This window comes from Ovis aries, chromosome 24, assembly GCF_016772045.2.
Source record: "Ovis aries strain OAR_USU_Benz2616 breed Rambouillet chromosome 24, ARS-UI_Ramb_v3.0, whole genome shotgun sequence".
In the NCBI taxonomy this organism is placed as follows: Eukaryota; Metazoa; Chordata; class Mammalia; order Artiodactyla; family Bovidae; genus Ovis; species Ovis aries.
In genome coordinates this window covers 705,778-732,518 of record NC_056077.1, presented here as the reverse complement: position 1 = coordinate 732,518, position 26,741 = coordinate 705,778, and the positions used below count along the sequence as shown (strand labels likewise).

At 53.9% G+C, this 26,741-nt stretch overlaps 1 protein-coding gene and 1 non-coding gene across 6 annotated transcripts in view; both read left to right on the top strand.

Annotated features, from left to right (window-relative positions):
• The first annotated feature begins 4,546 nt into the window (after nucleotides 1-4,546).
• Nucleotides 4,547-26,741, top strand: part of NPRL3 (NPR3 like, GATOR1 complex subunit) — a 32,821-nt gene continuing 10,626 nt past the window's right edge. For 4 of the 5 annotated variants that reach the window (XM_027962016.2, XM_027962014.2, XM_042240525.1 and 1 more), the window contains exons 1-6: nucleotides 4,547-4,962; nucleotides 9,967-10,036; nucleotides 15,795-15,924; nucleotides 17,027-17,101; nucleotides 21,662-21,815; nucleotides 22,740-22,821. In XM_027962016.2, the coding sequence (XP_027817817.1) occupies nucleotides 4,845-4,962; nucleotides 9,967-10,036; nucleotides 15,795-15,924; nucleotides 17,027-17,101; nucleotides 21,662-21,815; nucleotides 22,740-22,821 (629 nt within the window). In that variant the 5' untranslated portion in view covers nucleotides 4,547-4,844. The remainder of the gene's footprint in view (nucleotides 4,963-9,966; nucleotides 10,037-15,794; nucleotides 15,925-17,026; nucleotides 17,102-21,661; nucleotides 21,816-22,739; nucleotides 22,822-26,741) is intronic. The other variant, XM_027962017.3, reaches the window with a different exon arrangement.
• On the top strand, nucleotides 8,872-8,944 carry TRNAY-GUA (transfer RNA tyrosine (anticodon GUA)). The gene has a single exon. It is a non-coding gene; the product is annotated as a tRNA-Tyr (tRNA).

Here is a 26,741-nt window from a genome sequence, read left to right as displayed (position 1 = left end):
TGGTCCTTCGAGCTGGCCACAGTCCAGCTTGGATTGCTTTTGTGTGGAGTGAGGTGAGGTCTGTGGACCGGCTCTGACTGGTGTGAACTGCGTGTTCTCCAAGTCCTGGGCGTCGTGTGGGCTGGGTACTCTCATGTGAGGGGTGTTTGCCCCTCACAGCTCTGTGAGAGAAGTTTTATTTTTCAAGATGACATGTTTTAAGATAAGGAAACACAGGCTCGGGAAGGTTACACGTTCACAGTTTCCGTGGAGGCGGAGCCCCAGTGGGCAGAGGAGACAGGTTTGCTGCGTGCGAGGCCTTCTGTCTCTGGGCCTTGCTCTCCCACCTGAAACAAGAGGGGCTGGGCCTGTGCAGGGCCTCAGGGCCCTGAGACCTGCTGGCCTCTGGGCTGAATTTCAAGTGCCAGGCTTGTTCTAGCTTGTGTACTGGGGCTGAGCTCAGAGGGGCCGTGGTCTCAGCAGAAGATTGAGCCAGGGGTCTGCAAATGCTTCCTCCTCGCCTCCCCCGACCGAGAGCAACCCCTGGCTGACCCTGGGCAGGATGAGCTCCCTTGTTAGCCCTGGTTTCACTGTTTTAACCTTGAGCAGGTCCCCCACCTCACTCTCAGGACGGACGAGCTGCTGCTGTGTGACCTCAGCGCACAGCAGTGTGAGTTCAAGATTACTGTTGCTCTGTTGTAGGTGAAGGATTTTCCTGGGCAGATACCCTGCGGTGGGGACGGTGGAGATATCACATCGGTCTGAGATAGGGTTTGTGAGCCCCGCCTGGCGCTCAACCATCGATGGTGGCTCTATCGCGGCCAGACCGAGTGGCAGGACCGATAAGGCCTAGCCGTCCAAGGAGCCTCCTGGCCCTGCCCTGGGTTAGGATCCGGTGCTTTCACTGCTGTGGCTCAGGTTCAGTCCCTGGTCAGGAAACTGAGATCCCACAAGCTACAAGGCATGGCTTCCCCTCAGAAAAGACAAAGAAAATGAGGACTTGGAGATGTGGGGTGCTGGCAGGGAGGCATCTGAGGGCACATCCTGCAGGGAGCAGAGGCCGAGCCTGGGCCCGACACTGCCCAGGAGGCTGCTAGTTCCCACTGCGCTTCCTGTCAGGGAACCAGAGTCTAAAGTGGGGCCACCTACCCTCAGTCTTTCTGCTGCCGGCAGCTGGCTGGCTGGCCCAGGGAGTGACCCCAACAGCCCAGGGAGGCAGACGGACATGGACACTGAGGTGCCACTGGGGAGGGTGCTGTGGAATTCAGACCCCCACTCCTTTCAGTCCAGCCTGAGAGAGTCCTGCATCTGAGCCTCGGGGAGGGATGTGTCCTGGTGAGCTCCCCTCACCATTCATGGATACCAGTGCTTGTTACAATGAAAAGTCATGAGCCACACAGCCAGAAAATACACAATGAATGCTCTGGGGAAGGTTCCTAGCATGAAGTGGGCCCTGAGAGGGTAATATAGGAATGGTGGTTTCTCCACTTTTGGGCCTTCCCCCAGCCCAAGCACAGCCAGTTCTGGGGTCATAGCCCCATCCCGTGGGGCAACAGCATGTCCAGGGAAGTCAGAGGAAAGAGACCTGAGCCAGAGTCCTGGCTTTCATGTCTGGGTGCCCGCAGATTCCCAACGTCTGGCAGGGAGGCCCCATCCATACAGCTCTCCCAGCCTCACCTCTTGCTCCTGTGTCCTTATTTCCATTCGGAGGACATTCATGGGAACTGGGGGAGAACTCAGAAACCTTTTGATGATACATAAAATCAGTATATTCTAGGGACTTCCCTGGTGGCCCAGTGGTTAAGAATCTGCCTTGCAATGCGGGGGACATGGGTTTGGTCCTGCTGTGGAGTAACTTAGCCTGTGTGCTGCACCTACAGTAGTCCAGGCACGGCAATGAAGATCCTGCATGCTGCAACTAAGACCGGACACAGTCAAATAAATAAATACAATATTTTAAAAAATCAATATATTCTAGACTGGAAAAAGGGCTTGCAGAATCTGTAACAGGTTAGCTGTGGTGGTGGTCTAGTCACTAAATCGTGTCTGACTCTTGCAACCCCCATGGACTATAGCCTGTCAGGGTCGTCTGTCCATGGGATTCTCCAGGCAAGAATATTGAAGTGGGTAGCCATTTCCTTCTCCAGAGGATCTTCCTGACCCAGGGATCGAACCTGGTTTCCTGCACTGCAGACAGATTATTTACCCACTGAGCTACGAGGGAAGACCCATTTGTGTTATTATCCTTATTCTACATAGAACATGAGGCCCTGTATGGAAGAAATGTCTCTTTCCTTATCCGTAATATCTATAGCATTTTTTAGGCCGTGGATATAAAAGTATTTCACCAAAGAAAGATCCCATAAACAAAGGATAAACAGGGGCTTCCCTAGTGGTCCAGTGGTTAAGAATCCATGCAATGGAGGGGACACCGGTTTGATCCCTGGTCCCAGATGATGCAGAGCAACTAAGCCTGTGTGCTGCACCGACTGCACCTGCACTCCGGGGTCCTTGAGCCACAACTACTGAGGCCCACGCGTCCTAGAGGCCGTGCTTCGCAACGAGAGAAGCCACCGCAATGAGAAGCCCACGAGCCGCAACTAGAGAAAAGCCCGCACGCGACAATAAAGACCCAACTGCAGCCAAAAATATAAATAAGAAAGGTTTTATTTTTTAAATTTATTTTTTAACAGGCATTTTAAATGTTTAATATTGGACTAATACAATAACAAAACTGACCTGTGAAATTTTGAACATTGTTGTTCTGGATACAAAAGGTCTCATTTAGTTTAAATAAGATCTGAAACACCTTTATGAAACTTATTTTGCTCAATGGGTATGATATTAAAGTTATATATATATGGAAGTGAAGTGAAAGCTACTCAGCTGCTCTTTTTGACCCCATGAACTGTAGCCCACCTGGCTCCTCTATCCATGACGATTTCCCAAGCAAGAATAGAATACTAGAGTGGGTTGCTGTTTCTTCTCCAAGAAAGGTTTTAAAAAGGACAAACAACACAAAAGGAAACATGAAGGCACTTCTTAGGCTCTGGCAAATAATCAAGCAATACAGGTAATTCTGTTCCTCAGTAATACAAAAATGTAGCATGAGACATTATTTTCCTTTTTTGACATTTTTTTGGGGATAAAAAAAGTCAATGCTATGCAGTCCTGGGCAGGGCAATATGTTTGTGGGGAACATCTGAGACATTTCAGAGATATGTACCCATTACCCTGGGAGATTCAACCCATGAATATGTTCTGCAAAATACACATTTGTGTTACCCTCAGTGAAAGAGGTTACTTTGGCAATGAAAATGCCAAAGTTCCGTTCCTGGAACTTCCTTGGTAGTCCACTGGTTAGGAATCTGCCATGCAATGCAAGGGACTTGGGTTCAATTCCTGGTCAGGCAACTGAGATTCCACATGCCTTGGAGCAACAGAGCCTGCATGCAGCAACGGCTGAGCTCACCTGCCAGGACTGAAGAGAGTCCGTGTGCCACAAGGGGAGATCTTGCCTAATGCAGTGAAGGTTCTGCATGCAGCAACTAGGACCCAACACACACAACTAGATAAATAAAAGAAAATGCTCCTTCTTTAGCCCATTGATTGCTTTCCCATCCATCTGATGTGCCTGAAAAGATTTGAAAACAGTCGCAGGAGACTGTCCACCACAGTCACCTCCTGGGACCACAGGGTGGGGTGGGTGGAGTGCTTTTTTCACTTTTTAAAAGCAGCTGGTTTGTGAGATAGAATTCACATAGGATACATTCCAACCATTCAAAGTGTGCAGTTTAGTGGGTTTTAGTATGTTCAGAGAGTCATGCAGCTACAATTTAGAACATTTTCATCACCCCAAAGGAACCCCCATCCCCTCAGCTCCCACCGGTGGTGTCTAAAGATTCCGATTTCACCATCTGCTCACTATTTTTTTCAAGTATAGCCATCCTAGTGGGTGTGATACGGCGTCTCTTTTTAGTTTTGATTTGTTGCTGTTCAGTCGCCCAGTTGTGTTGGACTCTGGGACCCCACGGACTGCAGCACGGCAGGCCTATCTGTCCCTCACCAGTTTTGATTTGCATTTCTCTAACTAGTGATGTTTGAGCATCTTTTCATGTTTCCAGGTTCGTTGTCTATATTCTTCAGAGAACTATCTATTCACGTCTTTTGCCCGCTTTTTAGGGGGTCACTTGTGTTTTTCCTGTTGAGTTGTGAGTGTTTTAAAAAATATATTCTGGATACAATTCCCTCATCAAATATATGACTTGCAAACATTTTCCCCCACTCCGTGGGTACTTTAATAACTTTTACAACAAAGAAAGGCACATTTAGAGCCATCCCTCGAGCCAGAAGGCTAAGCCAGCCAGCTACCTATTCGCACTACCAGAAGCGGGCCGCGGCAGGCATGCGCGTAGGCCGAGCACCCAGAGCCGGCGCGGAGCCTGCGCACACGGCAGGGGCGCCTGCGCAGAGGTCGCCGATCTCCGTACAGGGTGCTTCCGAAAGTTTGCCTCATACGGTCGCGAAGTCTCGCGAGCCTGTCGCGAAGTCTCGCGAGCCTCTCGCCAGTGTGGGGTGCGGGACGGGCCCGCGGGCTCGGTGGGTCTGGCTCCGCTCGCTCCCCCCGCCTCCAGCTGGTCCTCCCCAGGGCGCTGGGTCCCGGGCCCTCAGCTCCCCCCCGGGCCGCTCCTCCTCAGAGCCCCATCCGCCCCTCGCCCCCGACCCGTCCGCCTCAGAGCTGCCTCCGCCCGGTCCCGGCCGGTCCTGCGGGCGCCGGGTCCCCGGTCTCGGCCCCTCCCCCGCCCGACGTCCTCGGGGGCCCCCACCCAGGCCCCGCGCCGACCCCTCCCCGGGCTCCCGGCAGGATGGGGGACAACACCAGCCCCATCAGCGTGATTCTGGTGAGCTCGGGGAGCCGGGGCAATAAGCTGCTCTTCAGGTACCCTTTCCAGAGGAGCCAGGAGCATTCGGCGTCCCAGACGAGTAAGTGGGCGCCGGGCGCCGCCTCCCTCGCTGTGAGCGGGGAAGCGGGTTACCGTGTTGTGTCGGTACTGGCGGTGCCTTCTCATCACAGAGTGCTGGGGAAGTATCGAAAAGTAAAAACGAGCAGGAAAAGAATCCCTCATAGTTTAAACATGTCAAATCACTGTTGCTAACGTTTCATCGGTTTCTCTAGCCTTTTACGTGGGATAAAGGCACAATGTGAATGTATTCAGCTAGGATGAAGTTACGAAATGCAGGGACATCGGAGTTTTCTTTGGCCACTTCCCCTCAGTTCTGCTGCTCCTCCCCCGTTAACCACTTACCATTTTGAACAGGGTTCCTTTTGAACATAGACACCAACTATATATCCACAGAAAAAGAGTTTATTACTTTGGGTTTCCTCCCCCTCCCACACATAGGATGTTCTCAGTCGCTGTTTTTTTTTCCATTGAACCGTCTGTCTTGAAGCCTTTTCCTGCCTAGCAGACAGATCACCTCCCTCTTGGTGCAGCGCACAGCTGCCTGATAGGAAGATACTCTTTCCCTGCGGATGGACATTTAGGTTATTTGCGGGTTTTCACTATTGTGGATGTTCAATTTATAATTAATCTAATTTTAAGAAATTATTTTTAAATTTGTTAACATGGAAAAAGTGTTAAAGGCCCAGAGGGGTTTAGATTATGAAAAGATTGTTCTTTCCTCTCATTGACCCCCAGCCACCCACATCCCTTGTAGGGTCGGATGCTGTTACCATTTTCCTGTGCATCTTTCTAGAATCTAACGTGTAAATGCAACCATATACGTACATTATTTTCTAAGCACAAGTGTGCACACTGTTCACACTCTTCTGCCCTGTTTTCATTTTCACTCTACATCTTTGACAGAGATTCAAAACTATGGTCAGAATCGTAGGAAGAACTTCCCATGGTTTATTCATCCAGTCCTCTGTGGATGGGCATTTAAGGTGTTTCCAGTCTTTTGCTGGCAGTGTGAATGTCTTTTATGTATGTTTTTTTATTCTGCAGAATATATGATCAATTCCTAGAAATGAAATGTTTGGATCCAAGGGTTAATAGTGAGTTTCTTATATTAAAATTTATGTATTGGGAGGAAAATTGCTTTACATGGTCGTGCTGAGCCATGTATTTTTAATAGATCAGATTTTTCTATGCTTGTTCATGAGATAGGTGAAAACTTTTATCCGATAGTAGGCTTAATGGGCTTTTGCCTTCTGACTGAGTGAGCATGTTTTCCTGTTTGTATAGTCATTTGGATTTCCTTTTTAGTTAAGAACCTACTCATAACCTTTGCTTAATTTCCTTTTGGATTGCTTATTTTTTTGTTGTTGTTGGTTTTAATATGTTTAGGAAAAAATAGGCCTTTGTGACAAAGCTGTACATACTTAGCCAGTTTGCCTTTTGAATTTTGATTTTTATGGAGTCAAGTGTTCAGTCTTATTTGTGGTTTCTGAGTTTTGTTCTGCATAGAAAGGCCTTCTGCTCTCCAGGATTATTAACAAAAGGAGTGTCTGTGTTTTCCTGTGGGACATTTATTGTCTTTTTAAAAGATATTCTGTATAACTGCTTTATAATGTTGTGTTAGTTTCTTCAGCAAAACAAAGTGGATCAGCTTTACGTGTAGATAATATCCCCTCTTTCTTGGACCTCCACCTCTCTACCAGCCCTCTCCCCCATCTAGGCCACCACAGAGCACTGAGCTGAGCTCCTTATGCCGTATAGCAGCTTCCCACTAGCTAGCTAGCAGTATATGTTTGTCAATCCTACTCTCCCAATTTGAGAAAAGGCAGAGGAACCAGAGATCAAATTGCCAACATCCGCTTGATCATCAAAAAAGCAAGAGTTCCAGAAAAACATCTATTTCTGCTTTATTGACTATGCCAAAGCCTGTGAGTGTGTGGATCACAATAAACTGTGGAAAATTCTGAGAGAGATGGGCATACCAGACCACCTGACCTGCCTCTTGAGAAACCTGTATGCAGGTCAGGAAGCAACAGTTAGAACTGGACATGGAACAACAGACTGGTTCCAAATAGGAAAAGGAGTATATCAAGGCTGTATATTGTCACCCTGCTTATTTAACTTTTATGCAAAGTACATCATGAGAAACGCTGGGCTGGAAGAAGCACAAGCTGGAATCAAGACTGCCGGGAGAAATATCAATCACCTCAGATATGCAGATGATATCACCCTTATGGCAGAAAGTAAAGAAGAACTAAAGAGCCTCTTGATGAAAGTAAAAGAGGAGAGTGAAAAAGTTGACTTAAAGCTCAACATTCAGAAAACAAAGATCATGGCATCCGGTCCCATCACTTCATGGCAAATAGATGGGGAAACAGTGGAAACAGTGGCTGACTTTATTTTTTGGGCTCCAAAATGACTGCAGATGGTGATTGCAGCCATGAAATTAAAAGACGCTTACTCCTTGGAAGGAAAGTTATGACCAACCTAGATAGCATATTCAAAAGCAGAGACATTACTTTGCCAACAAAGGTCCGTCTAATCAAGGCTATGGTTTTTCCAGTGGTCGTGTATGGATATGCGAGTTGGACTATAAAGAAAGCTGAGCGCCGAAGAATTGATGCTTTTGAACTGTGGTGTTGGAGAAGACTCTTGAGAGTGCCTTGGACTGCAAGGAAATCCAAGCAGTCCATTCTAAAGGAGATCAGTCCTGGGTGTTCATTGGAAGGACTGATCTTGAAGCTGAAACTCTAATACCTTGGCCACCTGATGCAAAGAGGTGACTCATTTGAAAAGACCCTGATGCTGGGAAAGATTGAGGGCAGGAGGAGAAGGGGACGACGGAGGATGAGATGGTTGAATGGTATCACCGACTCAATGGACATGGGTTTGAGTGGACTCTGGGAGTTGGTGATGGACTGGGAGGCCTGGCGTGCTGTGATTCATGGGTTTGCAAAGAGTCAGACATGACTGAGCAACTGAAGTGAACTCTCCCAATTTGTCTCACCCTCCCCTTTCCCCACTATGACCACATGTCTGTTCTCTACATCTGTGTCTCTGTTCTTGCCCTGCAGATAGGTTCATCTGTACCATTTTTGTTGTTTCCATGTTATGTGTTAATATATGATATCTGGTTTTGTTTTTTTGGGTTTTTGTCTTAATATATTTGTTTTCTGTGTCCATGAATTTGTTTCTGTTTTGTAAATAAATTTATTTGTATTATTTCGTAGATTCTACATATGAGTGATGATCATGTAATATTTTTCTCTCTCTGACTTTCTTTACTTAGTGTGATAATCTCTAGGTCCATTCGTGTTGCTGCAAAATGGCATTCCATTGTAGGGCTTCCCGGTGGCTCAGTGGTAAAGAATCTTCCTGCCAATGTAGGAGACATGGGTTTGATTCCTGGTCCAGGAAGATCCCCTGGAAAAGAAAATGGCAACTCACTCCAGTATTCTTGCCTGGAGAACCCCGTGGATCCTGGTATGCTGTGGTCCATGGGGTCACAGAGTCAGACTTGACTTAGTAACTGAACAAGAACAACAAAATTCCCTTGTATGTATGTACCATGCTCTCTCTATCCATTCATCAGTTGATGGGCACTTAGGTTGCTTCTGTTTCCTGGCTATTGTAAATAATGCTGCTGTGAACACTGCAGTGCATTTATCTTTTTGAATTCGAGGTTTTGTCTTTTCTGGGTATATGCCCAGGAGTGGGATTGCTGAATCAAATGGCAACTCTGTGTTTAACTTTTTAAGGAACCTCCATGCTGTTCTCCATAGTGACCGCACCAGTTTATATTCCTACCAACAATGTAGGAAGATGCTCTTTTCTCTGCACCCTCTCTAACAGTTATTCTTTGTAGACTTTTGGATGACTGGTGTAGTTGTAGTTTTGATTTGGATTTCTCTAATAATTAGAGAAAGGGGCTTCCCTGATGGCTCAGTTGGTAAAGAATCTGCCTGTAATGTAGAAGACCCGGGTTCGATCCCCGGGCTGGGGAGATCCCCTGGAGAAGGAAATGGCAATCCACTCCACTAATCTTGCCTGGGAAATCCCATGAACAGAGGAGCCTGGCGGGCTACCGTCCGTGGGTTTGCAAGAGTCGGACACAATTTAGTGACTGAACCACCTGTCTAATAATTAGAGATGTTGAACATCTTTTCATGTGCCTGTTGGTCATCTGTATGTCTTCTTTGGAGAAATGTCTGTTTAGGTCTTCTGCCCATTTTTGATTGTGTTACTGCTTTTTTTTGGATATTGAGTTGTATGAGCTAAATATTTTCTCCCAGTTTGTAGGTTGTCTTTTCATTTTGTCTGTGGTTTCCTTTGCTATGCGAAAGCTTAAGAGTTTGATTAGGTTCCGTTTATTTTTACTTTTATTTCTTTGGGAAGCCCGGCCTAAGAAGATATTGCTACAGTTTATGTCAGAAGGCTTTCCCTATCTTCTGGGAGTTTTATGGTGTTGTGTCTTATATTTAATTCCTTCAGCCGTTCTGGGTTTACTTTCACGTATGGTGTGAGGAAGTGTTCTAATTCATTTACACGTGGCTGTCCCGCTTTCGCAAGGTCACTTGCTGAGGAGCCCGCCTGCATTTGTTGAGCCTCAGTTGGCCGTAGGTGTGTGGGTTTGTCTCTGGGCTCTGCTCTGCTCCAGGGGTCCAGGCGGCTGTTTCTCTGCCAGTACCACACTGTTCTGATTGCTGTAGCTTTCTAGTGCTTTCTGAAGTCTGGGAGGATTCTTCTTCCAGCTCTGTTCTTTCTTCTCAGGATTGGTTGGCAACTCTGAGTCTCTTGTGATTCCGTATAAATTTTAGGATTGTTCTAGTTCTGTGAAAAGTGTCATGGGTAATTTGATAGGGACTGCATTAATCTGTATAGATTGCTTTGGGTAGTATGGCCATTTTAACAGTATTAATTCTTCTAATCCTAGAGCAGAAACCATCAATTTTAATGGTTCCACAACCTTCCCATATGTGGATGGGTCCTGTTTTCTTAGCTTTTCTCCCCTTTTGCCTTCACTCAGGTAAGCCTCGTAGCAGATACGCTGTCAACAGCGCCGGAGAGCATGCTGAAGAGCAGGATGGGGACCCCAGGTATGGGCTCTGCAGCCGCTCCGTGGGCACCGGCCCCCTGTCGACCCAGACATTTTCCCCCCTCAGGAGCCCGTTCCTCTCCTCCACTTGGTGGGTGTTTCAGGCAGACTGACACGGGATTGTGGTGCCTGTCTCTGGCTTTCTTTGTGATTTGGTTCCATGATCCTGCTTTGGGCTGTGTGGTTGGTGGGACAGGCTGGAGACTAGATGGGGCCATGTCCCTACAGGATGTTTATCTCCCGTGAGAGGAGCACGGAGGAGGGGACCCTGGTGCTGTCCTTGGACCCTCGTCCTCAGGCTCGTGTCCAGAGGTTGAATGTGGGTGCTTGGACGCAGCGCAGCATCCGGGTGGTGCGGCAGGCCGAGAGCCAGTGCTGCTGTGACCTGGGCGTAGGGCCCAAGGAAAGCAGGTCCCGTCCCTTCTGGGCGCGCTCCCCCCTTCTCTCTGGGAAGTGCTCTCAGGGTGGCAACCTTGAGAAATGGCCACTTCTGCCTTCTTACATTCATTTTAAAGCTTAAGAAATAGTGGCACAGCCCCAGATGAAGGAGACAAGACTGTGACCTGCCAGTCCTGCGTGAGATGATGTCCGTGGGAGGGCGCCTGCGGGCCCAGCCCGCGCCCTGGCCGTGTGAGGCGTTCGCGCCGTCTCCCTCGGTTCTCTGGAGTGGCACCTGCCTTCGCCTCGTGTGCTTTCTCTTCTTTTCTATGAGCATGTCGGGGCCTCTGGCATGACCACCGACTGGCTCTGAAGCAGGAGGGGGAGGCGGGGATGTGGGGGCTGCTGGGCATCGTGTGGGTCATTCTGCTTGACATCGAGGCCTGTGGATGTCTTGTCCTGTGAAGTGGCGCCTGGGAATACTCTTGTCTGTGAGGCGCATAGAAAGGCATATTGCAGTGCGCACCCACTGAGTGCGTCTTGGCCCTGTCCTGTCTCACAGGTGGGCCCGGGCAGGCCTGGTCACCTGCCTGCCTTCCTCCAAGCTCTGCGAATGCGAGGCTCAGGCCACTGAAGACTCAGGAAGAGCTCTTGGAACAGTCTGGGAGAAGGGCCGGCAAGACCTATTGGCTGCGGCGACTTTCAGAGGCTTAGAGTAAAATGGCTGTGAGGATGTTTCCTGGGGAATGCATTCTGCATTTAGCATAATGAAGACAGGAGACCAGGGGACAGGAGTAAGGCACTGTGGGTCAGTCAGGGTGCCAGACAGGCTTGCTCCCTAGGGAGAGCTGGTCTCTGCAGATGCTCATTGAACGTAAGAATGCCTTTGTTGGTGATTTCAGCACATTGTTAGCAGTAGCAGCAGCAGCACCTGCTGACCGCGCTCCACGCCCCCACACCATCAGAGGTGCAAGTTAATGCCCCAGGGCCCGGCTGTATTTTGTCTTACGACCTGCCAAGCTCCTGCTCTGCCCCTGGCACCCAGGGGACCCCCACCCAGCTCAGGTGTCTCCCCAGAGCAATGCAGTGATGCGCCTCACGCTCACTCCTTGTTCTCCTTGGTTATCATTCTCAGAGGGGTCTTTTCTTCTGGAACCAGCAGTGTGTTCCTGCTTGTTGGTTTGCCAGATTGAAGCTGTGTTAACGGGCCTGACGGTCCCCTCTGAGTGTGGTGGTGGCTGGCCCCACAGGAGCGTGGGTGCAGAGCTGTGCTACCCAGGGTTGTCCTGACTGGCTAGCCATTTAAGTTGAGATGGACTAAAATCAAATAAAAGTAGAAACTGAGTTCCTCAGTTACATTGGCCACATTTCAGGTTCTCAGTGGCCACCTGTGATGACAAGTAGGGAGAGAAGAAGATGGATGTTGTCTGTTTTCTCTTAAGGCCTGAAGGTCAAGTTTATAAAGATTCTGTCTTCCTGTTAGAGGGAGGTCAGCTGTGTAGTGGCCACAGGGTCTTAGGAATTGAGGCTGAGATACTTGGTGGCATTGTGTGGTTCCCCTAGCCTTTCGCCTGTGGGGCCTTGTCTGAGCTCCTTGACATGTTTGGGCAGAAAGACTGAGCCCCGCGCAGACATTTAGTGCGGGCATGCGCTGCTGCGCTCTGATCGGGCCCTCAGCCTCGTTCTTGCTCCTGGGAACTCACCCTCCTTGCCCAGCCTGAGTTCACTCATGAGGATTTGAGCGTTCCTGGGAGGACTGTGTGGTAAGTCTTCCATGTCGGGAGAGTCTGTTCTTCTGATCTTTCCTGGGTGGCAGGTGGTGTAGTCCTGACCTCAGTGGTTGGTGTAAGTGGGGGTCCTTCTGCCAGACCTTAGCGCTGTGTTAATCGTGATCTTGTAGCTCTTGGTGAGTTTCAGAACCACTGTGGTCTGGATGGCCCTGGTCCCATCGCAGTGAGCGAGTCCTCCAGCCGGCGGGTGACTGGCCGCAAGGTGGCCGAGGCTTCGCCACCCTCCTCTGTCTCAGTTCCCGCTGCCTTCTCCTTGCTCATTCTGGACTCCTGGTTTCCCTTGGTGCCGGGGGCAGACTGCTGGGTGCGCAGACTCACTGCCTCACGAGTGGCCAGGCTTCCTGCAGCCCCTGCCCTTTCTGCGCCTGGACTTGTCTAGTGCTCTGAACCTGAGCACCCAGACAGGGTTGGCAGAGGCTGTGCCCCTGGGAGGGTGTTCGGCAAGTAGGGTTTCTTATCTCCCCCACCTGCCCCTCCCAAGAGAGACCCTTGGTCATCACCCCTCCATCTCTCAGAGGGGTCTGTGAGGTCTGTCGCAAGGGCTGAGTGTCCCCTGTGGCACTCGGGCTTGGATGCGGCCCTGTGCCCATCACACACTCAAATGTCCCTGTGGGCTTTGTATGACACTTCTCTAAGAGGCAGGAGTGCAGGGGGCCCCTGCCCCTGACAGGGCACCCCCCGGGTTTGGAGGTACACAGTGCACCTGGGTGCCCCAAGAACGAGGAGGGCAGAGTTGGACGCCCTTCCAAGCTGTCCCGCTATCTGTTTTTGGACTGGCCGGAGAGCGCACCCTGTTCCCAGGTGTCTCAGAGTGGACGGTCTTGGTTTGACTTCCAGCTGCACTGGTTCATCTTTCTAGATGTGTTTTCTGTTTTAGTCTCTAAGTTATTGCAGAAATGTTAGTTTTTATAACAGTTATTTTAGTGTATTAAAATATATCATTATTTACCACGCCTCTCATCATCAAAGCAAGGGAAAAGGATTTCTGTAAATTTTGGAAACGTCAAACAAGTATTGAGAGAGTTCCCTGATGGCCCAGTGGTAAGGACTTGGTGCTTTCATCGCTGGTGCCCAGGTTCAATCCTTGGTTGGGGAATTAAGATCCTGCAGGCCGCATGTCCTGGCCTGAAAAACAAACCAAACAAATATTGACACTTTTTGTTTCAATTTGCTATTTATGACTGTCACCGCCTGACCCCACATCTCATGACATAGCTGTCTTTGTGCGTGTTACCTGGGCAGATGCTGTATAAAGCCTGCTGCTGCTGCTGCTAAGTCGCTTCAGTCGTGTCTGACCCTGTGCGACCCCATAGACGGCAGCCCACCAGGCTCCCCCGTCACTGGGATTCTCCAGGCAAGAATACTGGAGTGGGGTGCCATTTCCTTCTCCAATGCATGAAAGTGAAAAGTGAAAGTGAAGTCGCTCAGTCATGTCCGAGTCTTAGGGACCCCATGGACTGCAGCCTACCAGGCTCCTCCGCCCATGGGATTTTCCAGGCAAAAGTACTGGAGTGGGGTGCCATTGCCTTCTCCTGTATAAAGCCATTCTGGTGTTTTTCTCATTATAAACCTGTAGTGTTAAGCTCTGGTGAGTGGATTTCTGTGTGGGCCATACTTGCCCACACAAGCAGAGCAGCCAGACAGCAGAGGGGTCTCCCCAAGTGCCTGCTGGGGGTTGGGGCTGGCTTTTACTTGAAGCAGCACCTGACTGCGGTTGGTCCCCTCTGCAGACCTTTGCTCTCTGGGCCCAGGTGGGGAGAATGCTTTTCAGGGGGCCTTGGGGTTTTGAGGCTTATAGATATGAGACCACCGCTGCTTGCCTCTGAGTCTCAGGGCCCGTCCCATGGCCCAGTGGACTCAGGTTCGTGGACGGGAGGCTGAGGCCAGGGCTCAGGCCTGTCTGTGGCTCTTCGTGGCAGAGCAGAGGTTTTGGAGGAGATTTTTCATATCACAGTAAAAAGTGAAGTCTCTGGGCGGTGGGTGGTGTTCTCCTATCTGTCCTCGTGGTGCCCTGAGTCACGGGGTGGCAGAGTGGCGGTGGGTTTGCTGAGATAGGGCAGGAGGCGCTGGCGCTGGGCCAGCTGCTGGGGCAGCAGTGTCAGGGAGGCTCCACCACACTGTGTCCTCTCTGGTCTCCAGGCCCCGGCACGGCTTCCCGGGCAGAGCGAGCCATCGAGAGGTTTTGAAGAAAGGCCCAGAGTCTCCTGTGTCTGGTTAACTCACCAGAGGGCCATGTTCCCGGGAACGAGGCCCCACAGTGGGAGCCGAGGCCAGGCTGCAGGCCCCGTGTTTCCAGAACGTCCCTGATGGTGTCCGTGTGGGAAGGGCCGACCGCAGCCCTGACTGCTAGAGGCACGGCAGCTCTCGCTGACAGACCCTCTGTGTCTGGTTCGTTTGGGGACCTCAGGCAACTGAGCATGGCTAGAGGGCCACCTCAGTCCTGGAGGAAGACTGGACGCCAGTGTGACCCCGCCCTGGGCCTCAGCGGTTTCCGAGGGACTCCCGTGGCTGCTGGTCCCGTTTATGCTCGTCCGGTGTTGGGCGTGCACAGGCTACTGCGGGGCCCCTTCCTGGACCCTTGAGTCCCGTGGTGTCTGGTTGCTTTGTGGCCGGGTGGAACAGCAGCGTGCACGGTGTGCGGCCCTCCCTCCTCCAGGGGCCAGGGCTCTCGGGACAGGTGCCGCCTAGAGCGTGGCCCCTGGGAGAGTCCCGGGGTGCTGCTGCCAGCGCCGCTGCTCGGGAAGCCCGTGTCCTCAGTGGGCCCTGTGGAGCCCTCCCCGCACAGCCTGTCCTCCCACCTGGCTGCTGGAGAGGCTTTTCCCCGGTGTGGGGATAAGCACAGGACTCGCTGCCCTCTGGCTCCACGTTCGACATGGGGCGTCTGTGTCTGCAGAGTGGAGGCCCCAGGCCGGGGCTTGGGGACGAGGCTGCCCTGCACTCTCCTCCCTGTGGTGGCGCCCCCGCCCCGACGCCCCAGGCAGGAGGGAAGGGGCTGTGCTGCCGGGCCCACAGCCAGCTCACCAGCCCTTCTTCCTCCGTGGCCTCCATCTCTCTCTCTCCCTCCATCCTCACAGTCAGTGGATCTGCGCATTTCGTGTGTCTGAAATGTTTTCCTGAATAAAAGCTGGGGGGTGACATGTTCAGGGTGTGGGAGGCCCGGGAACTTCCCTGGGATGAGAGCGGTTCACAGGCTCTAATATGTGCATCCCCTTGGGCCTCAGTCAGCACCAAGGGGCCGGCCTCTGTGGGCTTGGGGGGCGCTCCGCACCCCTGGGCCTGTTAAGGGAGCCCCCGCCCCCAGCCTCCGAGCCTTAACAAGGTTCCTCAGGGCCTTGCCAGTGCCTGCAGCCTTCCTGAGGGCAGACGCCTCTCTCTTCCTGCCTGGGCGGGTCCAGGGTGGCAGCACATGCCCTGCGGGACCGCTCGCGCCTTCACCTTGTAGCTCTGCCCTGACCCTGGGGGTTGCTTCCGAAGCGTGGGGTGGAAGCTTCCCGGTCCCAGTCGGCGGCGCTGCCCCCACCCAGGGCAGTGGGCCTGCTGCTGTGGCTCTCAGTTAACTCTTCTCACTCCACTGTCTTTTTAAATTTTAAGGTTTTCAGATGTCATTCTGGCAACAATTTTGGCAACCAAGTCTGAAATGTGTGGCCAGAAGTTTGAACTGAAGATTGACAACGTGCGGTTTGTTGGGCACCCGACGCTGCTGCAGCACACGCTGGGCCAGGTACGGGCGCCCGGGCAGGCGCGGGCCCCTGGCTCCGTGGCCTTTGGGGCTGTGGAGGGCCGAGCCGTCAGGTGCTTGCCCACCTGCACCTCCTCGTAGGCCCTGAGTCCCTGCCCGGAGCTTTTGCTGTTTGCATCTGGAGTCTCTCTGGACCGTGGCCTTGCCCTTTGTGTACACCGTGTCTGTTTTGGGGGGATGCCAAGAGAGGGAGGTCAGCAGTGCGTCAGACCCTTGGGCTCTATATAAAGCAGTGCGAGCATGTCTTCTTGCTCATTCAGTGGCGTCCTAGCCAACAGGATTATCAGTTCAGCTCTCACTGTCGTGCTGAGCCCGCTCTGTGTGTTCTCCGTGGAGACTGGATGCACTGTTAGCCAAGGGGATCTGCGCACTGGAGCTGCCAGTCAGCCCTCTGCATGGAGGCAGGAGTGACACCAGTGTCCCTGGGATTCTGAAGTGTTTTGATGTGACGCACACATGATCCAGAAATCCTGTGAGGGCCTGGGGTGGGGTCCTCAGGTGTTCTCGTCTGGAGGAGAGCTTCCGAGACAGCAGGAGCTGCTAGGGCAGGGGACACGGTGGGGACAGAGTCCCTGGGGAACCCGCCCTGCCCACACTGGCTCCACCCCACTGGTGGCCTGTGGGTGGGGTGGGGGCCTTTGGCAGCCCCTCGCCACCCTGCCCGCAGAACTGGAGGCACAGGGCTGGAGACTGGCCTGATGGGTGACCCGGGGATCCCTTTGCCCCTGCTGGCGACGCTTGTCGGCAGCTGGTGCTTGGGCCCCGGGCAGGCTGGTGCCCCAGTGGCCCATGCCGTCTCCTCCGGGCAGCCAGCTCACTCGAGGTGACGGGACAGTCTTGTCTGTTTGGGTCACAGCAATTTTCTGCTCCTTTCTCCACCGTGACCGTCTGTCCGTGCAGCGTGCATTTGCCTGTGCAGACTCTGGGTGCCTCTCAGAGGCCTCGGGCTTGGTTCTCTGGTTCCAAGCACTCTGGAGCGTCATCCTGCCTGCGGTGGGATCGCTCCAGGTGCTTGTGGTGGCTCTCACCACACCTCACCAGGCAGGTGGTGGCTCTCACGCATAGAACTGTGCCCCTTTCACAGGTCTCCAAAACTGACCCGTCCCCGAAGAGGGAGGCTCCCACCATGATTCTTTTCAATGTGGTGTTTGCACTGAGGGTGAGTCTAAATGACTGAAGAGCAGATCAGGGAGGAGGGGGCGTTGGGAGAAGGGTGGGGGTCACAGGGGAGGGGTGGGGGGAGAAGGAGGTGCTGAGGAGGAGGGGTTGGGAGAGGGGCTCAGGGAGGGGTTGGAGGGGCAGTGACTCATTTCCGGTTACTGCGTCCTTCACTCAGCTCAGCCCACTCTGGGCACAGCACTGGCCCCTCCTGGGAGCTAGAAGAGTCTAACTTCATCCTTCCTCTCTTTTTAAAGTAAAATGTACATAAAGCATATCGTTGTAACCGTTTCACAGGACGTTTTGGTGGCTTCTGGCAACAGTGTTGTGTAACCGCTACTGCCTCCCTATTTTCATTGTCCCAGAAGGACAGCAGTTATTCCCAATGCTCTCTCCTCTCCCAGCCCTGGGAGCCACCAGTCTGCTTTCTCTGTCTGTGGGTTTACCTGCTCTGTATGCTTCATGTGAAAGGGATCCTGCAGTCTGTGAGCTCTGATGTCTAACGTCTGCCACTTAGTGTAATGGCTTTGACATTCATCCAGTTTTTCATCATCTTTTTTTTTTAAATTAAAGTGTGGTTGATATATAACTTCCAGGTGTGCAGCAAAGTGATTGCCATACCTGTATGTTTTTCAGGTTTTTTCCATTACAGATTATTATAAGATATGGAATATAGTTCCCTGTGCTCTACAGTAGGCCCTTGAGGGTTTTTTAAATAATCTTTTAATTGAATCATGCATGTTGTAATGTGTATCCCTTTCTATGGCTCAATCATATGCCACTGAATGGAGATCATACTTTATCTACTGGTGAACTTTTGGGTTGTTTCTACCATTTGGCTGTAAGAAAAATGCCGTTAAGGACATTTATGTACAAGTTTTGTGTGAACACATGTTTTCATTTCCCTTGGGCGCATACTAGAAATGGACTTGCTGGGTCCTGTGGTGACAGTGTTTAACCTTTTGAGAAGCTGCCAGACTGGCTTCCACAGCAGCTGCACCATTTTACACCCCACCAGCCATGTAGGAGAGTTCCAATTTCTCTACATTCTCAGCAACATTTGTTATGTTGGGTTGTTTTATAATTAAGCCTAATTACTTCTTAAGGCAGTTCCTAGCACTGTCTGAAGTTTTGTTTTCACTAGTTAGAGGAAATTTCTTCTTGGTCAAGCTGTCAAAGGGCTTTCCAGGTGGCTTAGTGGTAAAGAACCGCCTGCCAGTGCAAGAGATGCAGGTTCGATCCCTGGTTCAGAAAGATCCCCTAGAGGAGGAAATGGCAACCTACTCCGGTATTCTTGCCGGGAGAATCCTATAGGCAGAGGAGCCTGGTGGGCTGCGGTCCATGGGGTCACAAAGAGTTGGACACAACTGAGCACGGCATGAAGCTGTCAGAATACAAGGGATCTCAGTAAGCATGAGAAGCACTCGTGGGTAGGGACTGGCTGGTGTTGCGAAGGAACTTTGAAATCTAGGAGACGTGTGCTCAGTTAAATGTGGCACTCCTCCACCAGCGGATTTCACTGGAGAGTCCAGTCGTTCTTTCTGGTCGCACACGTGCGCTGCAGGTGGCTTTCGTACAGAAGTGTCAGAGAGAGAATGATTGTGCCTTGGTGACAAGGAGCAGGCAGTGTGCTCTGTTCCCTGCGTGGTGGCGGGAGTGATTCCAGCAGGAGTGGGCCTGCCACCTCAGCTGCCTTCTGAGTCTCACAAGGCTTTTTTGATCTCACTGAAGAGTTTAGAATCAAAATAATGCTGGAGAAAAGCTTTCTTCATTCTGAAGGGAGCAGTCTTCTCAAAACTGCCCCCTTGCTGATCAGTGGAGAGCTGCCAGTTAGACACAGTGGTCTCTGCTGGTGACTGTGGGGCTGGAGGTGCCCAGAGGGGAAGCGTTGCTTTCTGCTTCGTGCACTTGGGTGGCGTGTGTGCGTTCAGTGTCTTTTTATTGTTTATGTCATTATGTACTACAGACATCACAGAAAGAACTCAGTGCTGTTGGAAGACAGGCCGAAACCGTGACCAGTGCTGTCCACCCGTCAACTCTGATAGCCCCTGAGGGGCGGGGGTGTGAGGAGCCACCGCGGCCCCGCCCTGGATGTTGCAGGCAGGCCCTCATCTCGGGGAGCAGCGGCGTGTGATAGCCAAGTGTGTGACTCCCCTGGGCGCGGCAGTCAGGGGAAAAGGCAGATTTTAAAGTGTATGCGGATTTTTATAATAAGCAAGCTGGAGATAATCCTGCTGTCCAGTGGCCGGAGAACAATTAGACAGGGTGGTAGTTTATACACTAGCGTGTTTTGTGGCCACCGCAGGTGAGAACGGGGGTGAGGCCAGATGCTGGAGTGAGCGGGTGGGTCCCTCCCAGGTTAAAGCCGCAGGAAACGGCAGCGTAGGACTTCAGAGCACAGAGGCAGTGATGTGAGCAATGGGAGGAATTGAATGCAAGGTAAAGAGTGGACGGGTTTTATTTCCTCTTTTCTGAAGTCATATAAAAACGTCCACTCTTTTTGCTTTGAAGTTTTCAGCACGCCCTGGGCTCGAGACAGTAGACCAATGACCCTTGTGCCCCTGTCTCAGGTCCCACGGCCGCTGCCGCTGCCCCTGGCTCCTCTGCCCGACCCCGTGGCCTGGCTGAGGACGACAGGTCTCAGAGCGCCTGTCTGCTCACCCCTGCATACTTCAGGAACCGTCTCTGAGGGGGGACAGCTGTTGCACACCATGCCTGACAGAACTAGCTTATGCAGGTGGCAGCTAGTGTCTGGTTCATGGCAACGTGTCCCAGTCATCACAGCATTTTTTTCCCGTTGGCCTGTCTAAACTGGAGTGAAAACCAGAAACCAGCCCACAGAAGCGTGGGGGGTTGGGTGCCCAGGCCTCTAACGCTCCCCTCCTCTCCATCTAGCACTCTCTCCTCCTTTAGACCCATCTCTGTGCAGACAGTCCCTTTGTCTCCTGCAAACTGGACGTCTGCTCTGAGGGCCTGACTGTTTGGTGGGAGTTTCACGGGTGAGACAGTCCCACTGGCGACGCCTTGCGCGGCATGCTGCTTCACAGCATGTCTGCAGGGACGGCATGTTTCTCAGAGCTCCCGCGGGGCCGGCGCATCCTCGGTGGTCCCTTCTTGGTGTACCCCACATAGCCTGGGCTCTGCAGGCACCTGGGGCCGGACCAAGCCTTGCAGCCAGTGGGGACACCTAGGCGCACTCGTCCATGTGGGCCTCGCCCAGGAGTGTGAGTGAGCGGCCCTGGGCACCCGATTTGCGGCACCGTCCTGTCCCAGCCAGTAGACGGGTGCTGGGGGTCAGGGAGTGACCATGTGCCCAGGTCGCTCTCCTCCCTCTGCTCTGCTGGGAGGAGGATTTTCACACAGATTTTTCTAAAATCTAAGGCAGAACATTTTGATTTGAGGCACTTGTGTACACACTTAACCCAGACCCTCTGTCCCGTGACCTTCCGGGGGCCCTTGAGGGGCCCTCCTGGATGTGGGGAGGGCTGCGATCTGCAGGGGGCCCGGTGTGGGCCTAGCCCTCAGCCCCTCGCCGCCCAGGCGTGCTTCCAGGGGTGAGTTCTGCCTGTGAGTGTGGACCTGCTAGGAGCTAGAGTGTCTCCAGCTCCAGGTGATGAAGGTGTTTACTTTGTCTAGGTCAGGGTTTGGCCCAGGAGCCTGGCTGTGAACCTTTGCCGAGGGCCGTGCCTGCAGATAAACAGGAGGGGAGGCCAAGCGGTGGCTCTAATCGGGGCCGCCACTCTCCCCTCCTCCCACCTCCACCCGGGATGACTCAGCCTCCCTGTCTGCTCCTGGGGTGCTGAGTCACGCGGGCGGTTATCGGCTCTGGGGGCACTGTCACAGACCTCACAGCTGCCTGCCCCACCCTTGGCCTGGGCGGGTGTGCAGGCCTGGCCTGGCTGGGGCCCCCGATAGGTGCCAGGGTTAGCGGAGGGGTGCAGAGGGGCATGCCGGGCCTGCTGGGCTGCCAGCCAGCTCTCGGGAAGAGCGCTCCCTCTGAGGACGGGGTCGCCGCTGAGTCGTGGCCCGTGCTTGTGTCTCACGCTGTGTCCCCGTTGTTGCCTGTGTGCTTGTGCGACTGAGCTCTCACCAGCTGCTCCCTGGAGACCGTAGACACCACCGGGGCTCTGCTCCGTAGGCTTACTCTGAGCACTTGACCCGTGGGCTGATGGGGGAGGAAGGAGCCCTTGTTCTTCCTCAGATGGAAGCCTGTGACCTTGGGTCCCCCCGCACGTGGTGGCGGGGTCTGGGCCTTCCGCTGTGTCACTGGGCTGTTCCTAGAGGCCCGGAGTGCATTCCTGAACATCCCCCGCGTCCCTGGACGTGCTGGCCTGGGCCCCTGAGTACGGCACCCTCTCTCACTTGTTAGAAGTGCCTGCGTGCCTGTCCCTCCCCACTGGGGACCCCACAGGGCCGTCTGTGCCTCCGTGTGGGCAGCAGCTCCATGCCCACCAGGGAGCATTGCTGGGAGAGGCCCTCGAGGGGACCCGGGACGGGACACCCAGAGAGGGCTCTTTCGCGGTCTGAGCGATGCTGCGTGTCCTCCCGGGGTGCCCTGCAGGCCCACGCGGACCCGTCGGTGATCAGCTGCCTGCACACCCTCTCCCGCCGCATTGCCACCGTGCTGCAGCACGAGGAGCGCCGCTGCCAGTACCTCACGCGGGAGGCCAAGCTGATCCTGGCGCTGCAGGATGAGGCGTCCGCCACGGCCGACGGTGAGCGCGCCGGCGGCTTCTCCCGGCACGGAGGCGGGTGGGCTCTGTGCTGGACTGGGCATGCCCTGGGCACGCAGCAAGACCCTCAGAGCTCCCAGCGAGACCCCAGGTCCCAAACTGATACTCTGGGAGTGGCTCCCCAGCCCAAAATGTTCCCCTCCCCCAGACCCCACATGATGGCTCTTCCTGCAGGTCAGGTACCACCCTGGTCCTGCTGGGCAGTCTCCCTGGGATGGGGGGCATGCGGAAGGGCAGCGTCAAGCTGGAAGGAGGCCTCTTCTTTGCTTTCAGCAGAAGTGAAGGGGAGCCCAATTGAGTGGTCAGCTGACCAGTTATTAAAAGTAGTATCTGCTGATAGGCCCGCTCGAGGCCTTGGTGCACTGTCAGCATTTCAGAGCTGAGAGACGTCCCCTCTGTCACAGGCCTTGCACCTCTGTCTTCTCAGGCCAGCACCTCCATAGCAGAAGAGAAACCCAGGACTACGTTTGCCAGTGACCTTGGGCTAATTTCAGCTATAAGTAAAAGTACATGTGAATGTGCCACTTGGAAAAATTGGTGTTTGATGTCTGACAGTTGTCAAAACGTGTAATACATTCATTTTCCCCAGTTATGTACTATTAATAATAACAATCCAGAAGTTTTATCTTTTAAAAACATTCTTAAGAGTTTGTGACTTTTTCACCAGAACTTTTTAAAGTTCAATGTGAGCGCATCTATTTTTTGTTAGATGTTACGTGAAGCCTGTACCTGCAGAGTCAGGTGAGGCCAGCGGTCAGGGGAAATCCAGAAGACGGTGGCGCAGACCAGCAGGCAACGTCCTGATGTTTGGTCACTTAAAGTTCTTCTTAGCCTAAACTTGCCATCTGGCCTGTGTGAGCTCTGTGCTGTGCAGGCTCTGAGTCCCCTGTGTTACAACTCTTGCAGCAAATGACGGGCCTCAGTCCCCATTCCACCATATCCTGCCCAAGTGCAAGCTGGCCAGGGACCTCAAGGACGCTTATGACAGGTAAGACGAGCGGCCTTCTGTCCAGGGCCTCCACAAGGCGGGTGCCATTTCCCTGCTCTGCCTGAGATGGGAGGGAGGGTGGGAAGGCGCCTGGCTGGGACGGCACCCCAGACTTTGCTCTGACTAGAAAATGGACCTGAAGAGAGCTGTGTGTGGGGCCTAGAACGCAGGCTGACGCTGACTGGGCACAGCACCTACCGCGTTGCAGGCCCGCCTTCTTCAGGCGAGGTCACTGTGGCCGCCGCACCCGAGAGGAGACTGAGGCTCAGGGTCTAGGGCTGTCCCTGTTCCCCCCACTAGCTCTAGTCTTGGGGGTTTGGGACACTGAGTGTGTGGGCAGCAGGCAGTGGAGACATGGTGGGAACCCCAGCTCAGCACGAGCTCTTAGTGTGGACACGCAAGGCATTCCTCTCCTTTCTAAAGTGTGTCCACGGGGCTTTGACCACTGCTCCCTGGCCCTGGGTCTGCAGGACCCCAGTCCTGGGTGAGTGCCGCTGGCTGGCAGCTTCTCCTGTTCTGCACCTGGCCAGCGGGCTCACCAGAGGCCTCTCGGGCTGAGGCGACCGGCGTGTTGCTGGACGGAGGGCGTGAGGGGCACTGCCCCCTCACCTCCCCTTGCCGCCAGCTTCCCTGCCCCACGTCCTCCCTGCCCCGGCCTCCTCCATCCGGGAGACCGTGTTCCCCGCTGGAGGTGGGCTTGACCTGACAGCTGTGGCCAGAGCCCCCTCGGAGATGGTAGTTTGTCCACATCCTTTCCTTTTTCCATGTAAGTTTTCTTTTTCCCCATGAATTCTCTCTCTCTCTTTTTTTTTTGGCTGCACAGTGGGGCTTGTGGTAGCTTAATTCCCCAACCAGGGATTGAATCCTGGCCTCCTGCAGTGGAAGCATGGAGTCCTAACCACTGGGCTGCCAGAGATTTCCCCTCTCCTTTTTTTAAATATTAATGTTTTTTCTGATTTCATCAATATGTATTTATTATAGATATAGGAAAGTATAAAGAAAGTAAAACCATCTGTAATCCCATGCCCAGTGATAATCACTGTGGTGTTTTGGTAATTGTCCTTTTGTTATTCAGCTTAAGCCTTTGAAGAGGCCCCCTGTCGGTCAGGTCTGAGAGTCAGAGCACTGGGCTTCTTTCCCCTTAGACCTCGCCAGGTCCCATCGGTGTCAGGTGGCTGCACGCTGTGTGCCCCTCGGGGGCGCGAAGCACAGGAGGGTGAGCCCGCAGCATACTGCCTGTGCGGTTGCCCTGTACCTCCATGAGCAACTTAGATATCTGCCTGTTGGTAAATAAGGACTGACTTCTCTGCTGCCCAGCTGCCTGCCGCCTCCCCGGGGCTTCATGGGCTCCGGCTTTTGCTGCTGAAGGACATCCTGCTTAGCCACACGTGTTTTTTGTGTGTGTGAGTGCCCGTGCATCCCTGAGAGAAATTCCTAAGTGGAACTGCCGGCTGAGTAGTCAGGTGTGTGTGTCATGGAGGTGCCGCCCTCTGTGGCTGCGTCTGCCCGCCTGTCAGCAGCCCCTGACCTTGCCGCAGTCTTGTGGGCTTTTGGGCTCTGCTGACCACGGTGGATGGCGTCTCAGGTCAGCCGCTGTGAGCGCAGGCGTGCACCTCCCCACCTGGGCCCACCCCTGCTCCCTCCTCTGTGAACGCTCTGCTCTGGCCCCGTGTCCTCCTGGGGGCACAGGTGCCTTTAGGTGGGAGGGAGAGCTGTCCTCAGGGATGCACAGCCTGGCTGCTGTTACCGTGTCTTTATTTCAGTGACCGCTGGGTGTCAGAGGACATCAGAACAGCGTCCCTTGAAACTGCATGCTAGATCCAGGCCACTGTGCGCTTACAGTAAAAAGCAGTCCAGAGCCAGACAGTATGTTTCTGAGCAGACAATGAGCTGTGAATTCTTAGGCTTGAGTTGTGTTGAGATGCTGACCCGTCTGCTGGAGTGGCCGAGCCCGGAGCTGGGGCAGCCCAGCGCCCTCTAGTGGCAGCAGTTCCAAGGACAGGAGTCAGCACTCAGCAAGAGCAGCTCCTGGGTCCCCCATTCAGCCCTTTGCCTCCTTCCTGAACCCAGATGACCCCCTCCTTGTCTCCAGGCCCCGCTCTTGTGCCCTGGGTCCCGCCCAGTGCTCCTCCTGTGGGAATCCCAGGCCATCCGTGCCCTCCCCTGTCCTCGCCTGCTGACAGCAGCAGCTCCGAACCAGCGGGAAGGCTGTGAGGGTCTGGCCTGACCCACCCTGCTGCTGCAGGGCGGGCTGCACCGAGGGGCAGGAAGGCAGGTGGTAGGGAGCACACAGCCCTTTCTCGGTGGAGGCTCGCCGGCAGGCCCTGGGAAGGGCTTTCTCAGAGCAGAAGCAAGAGGCCTGAAGCTGAGGTCTGGTTGAGGTTCGCGGCTGGGCCGGGACCTTGCACAGGGGCGTTCTGGACTGAGTGCTTTGACTGCAGTCCCGTGTGCGGTGTGGCTTGGAGGCCCTGTGCGCTGGGACCTCTGCGTCTGTGAGCTGCTGCTGCCGTGTGGCTCCGTGGAGCCCACCGCTGCTTGCCCAGCACCTGTGTCTCCCCTTGTAGCTTGGTTACTTCAGCAACAGCATCCCCCGAGGTTGGGGATGTCCCCTGGCCGTCTGTGTTCAGCATGTGGATCCCGTGGTGGGGCTTGAAGAGGTGTTTGCCAAGCAGTTCCTGGCCTGTGGTGGTGCTGGGGACTCTGCCTTGCTCATAGCTGCCTGTCCAGAGCAGGGCCGGGCCCACAGACTCGCCCGCGAATATCCTGGGAGTTTCAGTCCTTTCCACAAAGTGCGCCTGTGTTGGAGATCGCAGTGCTGGCTGTTAGGAGCCCACCTCGTCCTCTTGGGTCATTGCAGTGTTGTGTGTTGTGTTTGGGACCAGAGGGTGCAGGGCTGGCTTCAGAGGTCTCTGGTCTGGGGCAGGGAGAAGGGTGACTGGTGTGAGCCCACAGGAGGACGTTAGGTTAGGGACTGAAATTTGGATGCTGAGATGTGAGGTGGGGGATGAGCTTGCATCCTGTGCCGTCTGGGATGTGAAAGATAAGAGCTTGTTGAAAGGCCAGTGTGATCGCCTTGGGGCTCGGGCTCTGGGGGCGCATCTATCTCATGTCGCAGGCGGGGCGGGGTCTCAGAGCTGCAGTCCAGTGTGTGGTGTGGCCTTATCTGTGTGAGGGGCCGGATAAGCCTCACACGGGCACAGTGTTTTCCTCAGTGTCCCCACCAAACCGTTAGCTGCGCTGAGGGTACAAGTGCGCGCTGCTCGGGACCCTCTTCGGGCCCAGCCTGTACTCTGCTGGCGCTCAGTCACTCAGTCCTGCCCAGCTCTTCGCGACCCCATCGATTGGGACCCCATGGTGCTGCACAGGCCTTGACGGCTTGTCTGCCTGGTACCAGATTTGGCGCCTCTGCTGATCCCCGTGAGGCCCCAGGCTACACCTAGCCCTGCCCCCTCCCTGCATCCCTTTTCTTACCACTTTCTCCGGCTTGTGTTCACATAGTTTGCTTACAGTTCCGTGTGTCTTTCCTGGCACGGCTGAGTGGGAGCCCCCAAATGCAGGCTGTAGACTGTGCACCAAGAGCCTGAACCAGTGCCTGGGGCCTCCTCCTGGGCCTGTTGGCTCAGCAGCTTGCACATGGCATTGCTGGGCTGCTGGAGGAGCCCCCTTGGCTACATTTGAAAAGAGGAATCTCGGCGTTTACTATGACTCTGGCGTTCCAGCAGCTGCCTTGTGCCATGCCCTGTAGGGGAGTTCAGAGACAGGAAGACCTTGGCTCTGAGTCCGCTGCCTTTCTGAGCAGGGGTGAAGTGAGCTACATAGAAGCCACAGCTTGTGGCCCCCTGCAGCTGGGAGCCTGAGACCCTCTCTCATCCCTCCAGGGGGACGGCTGGAGACAGGGAAGCCCGGGGAGAGGGCCTGGC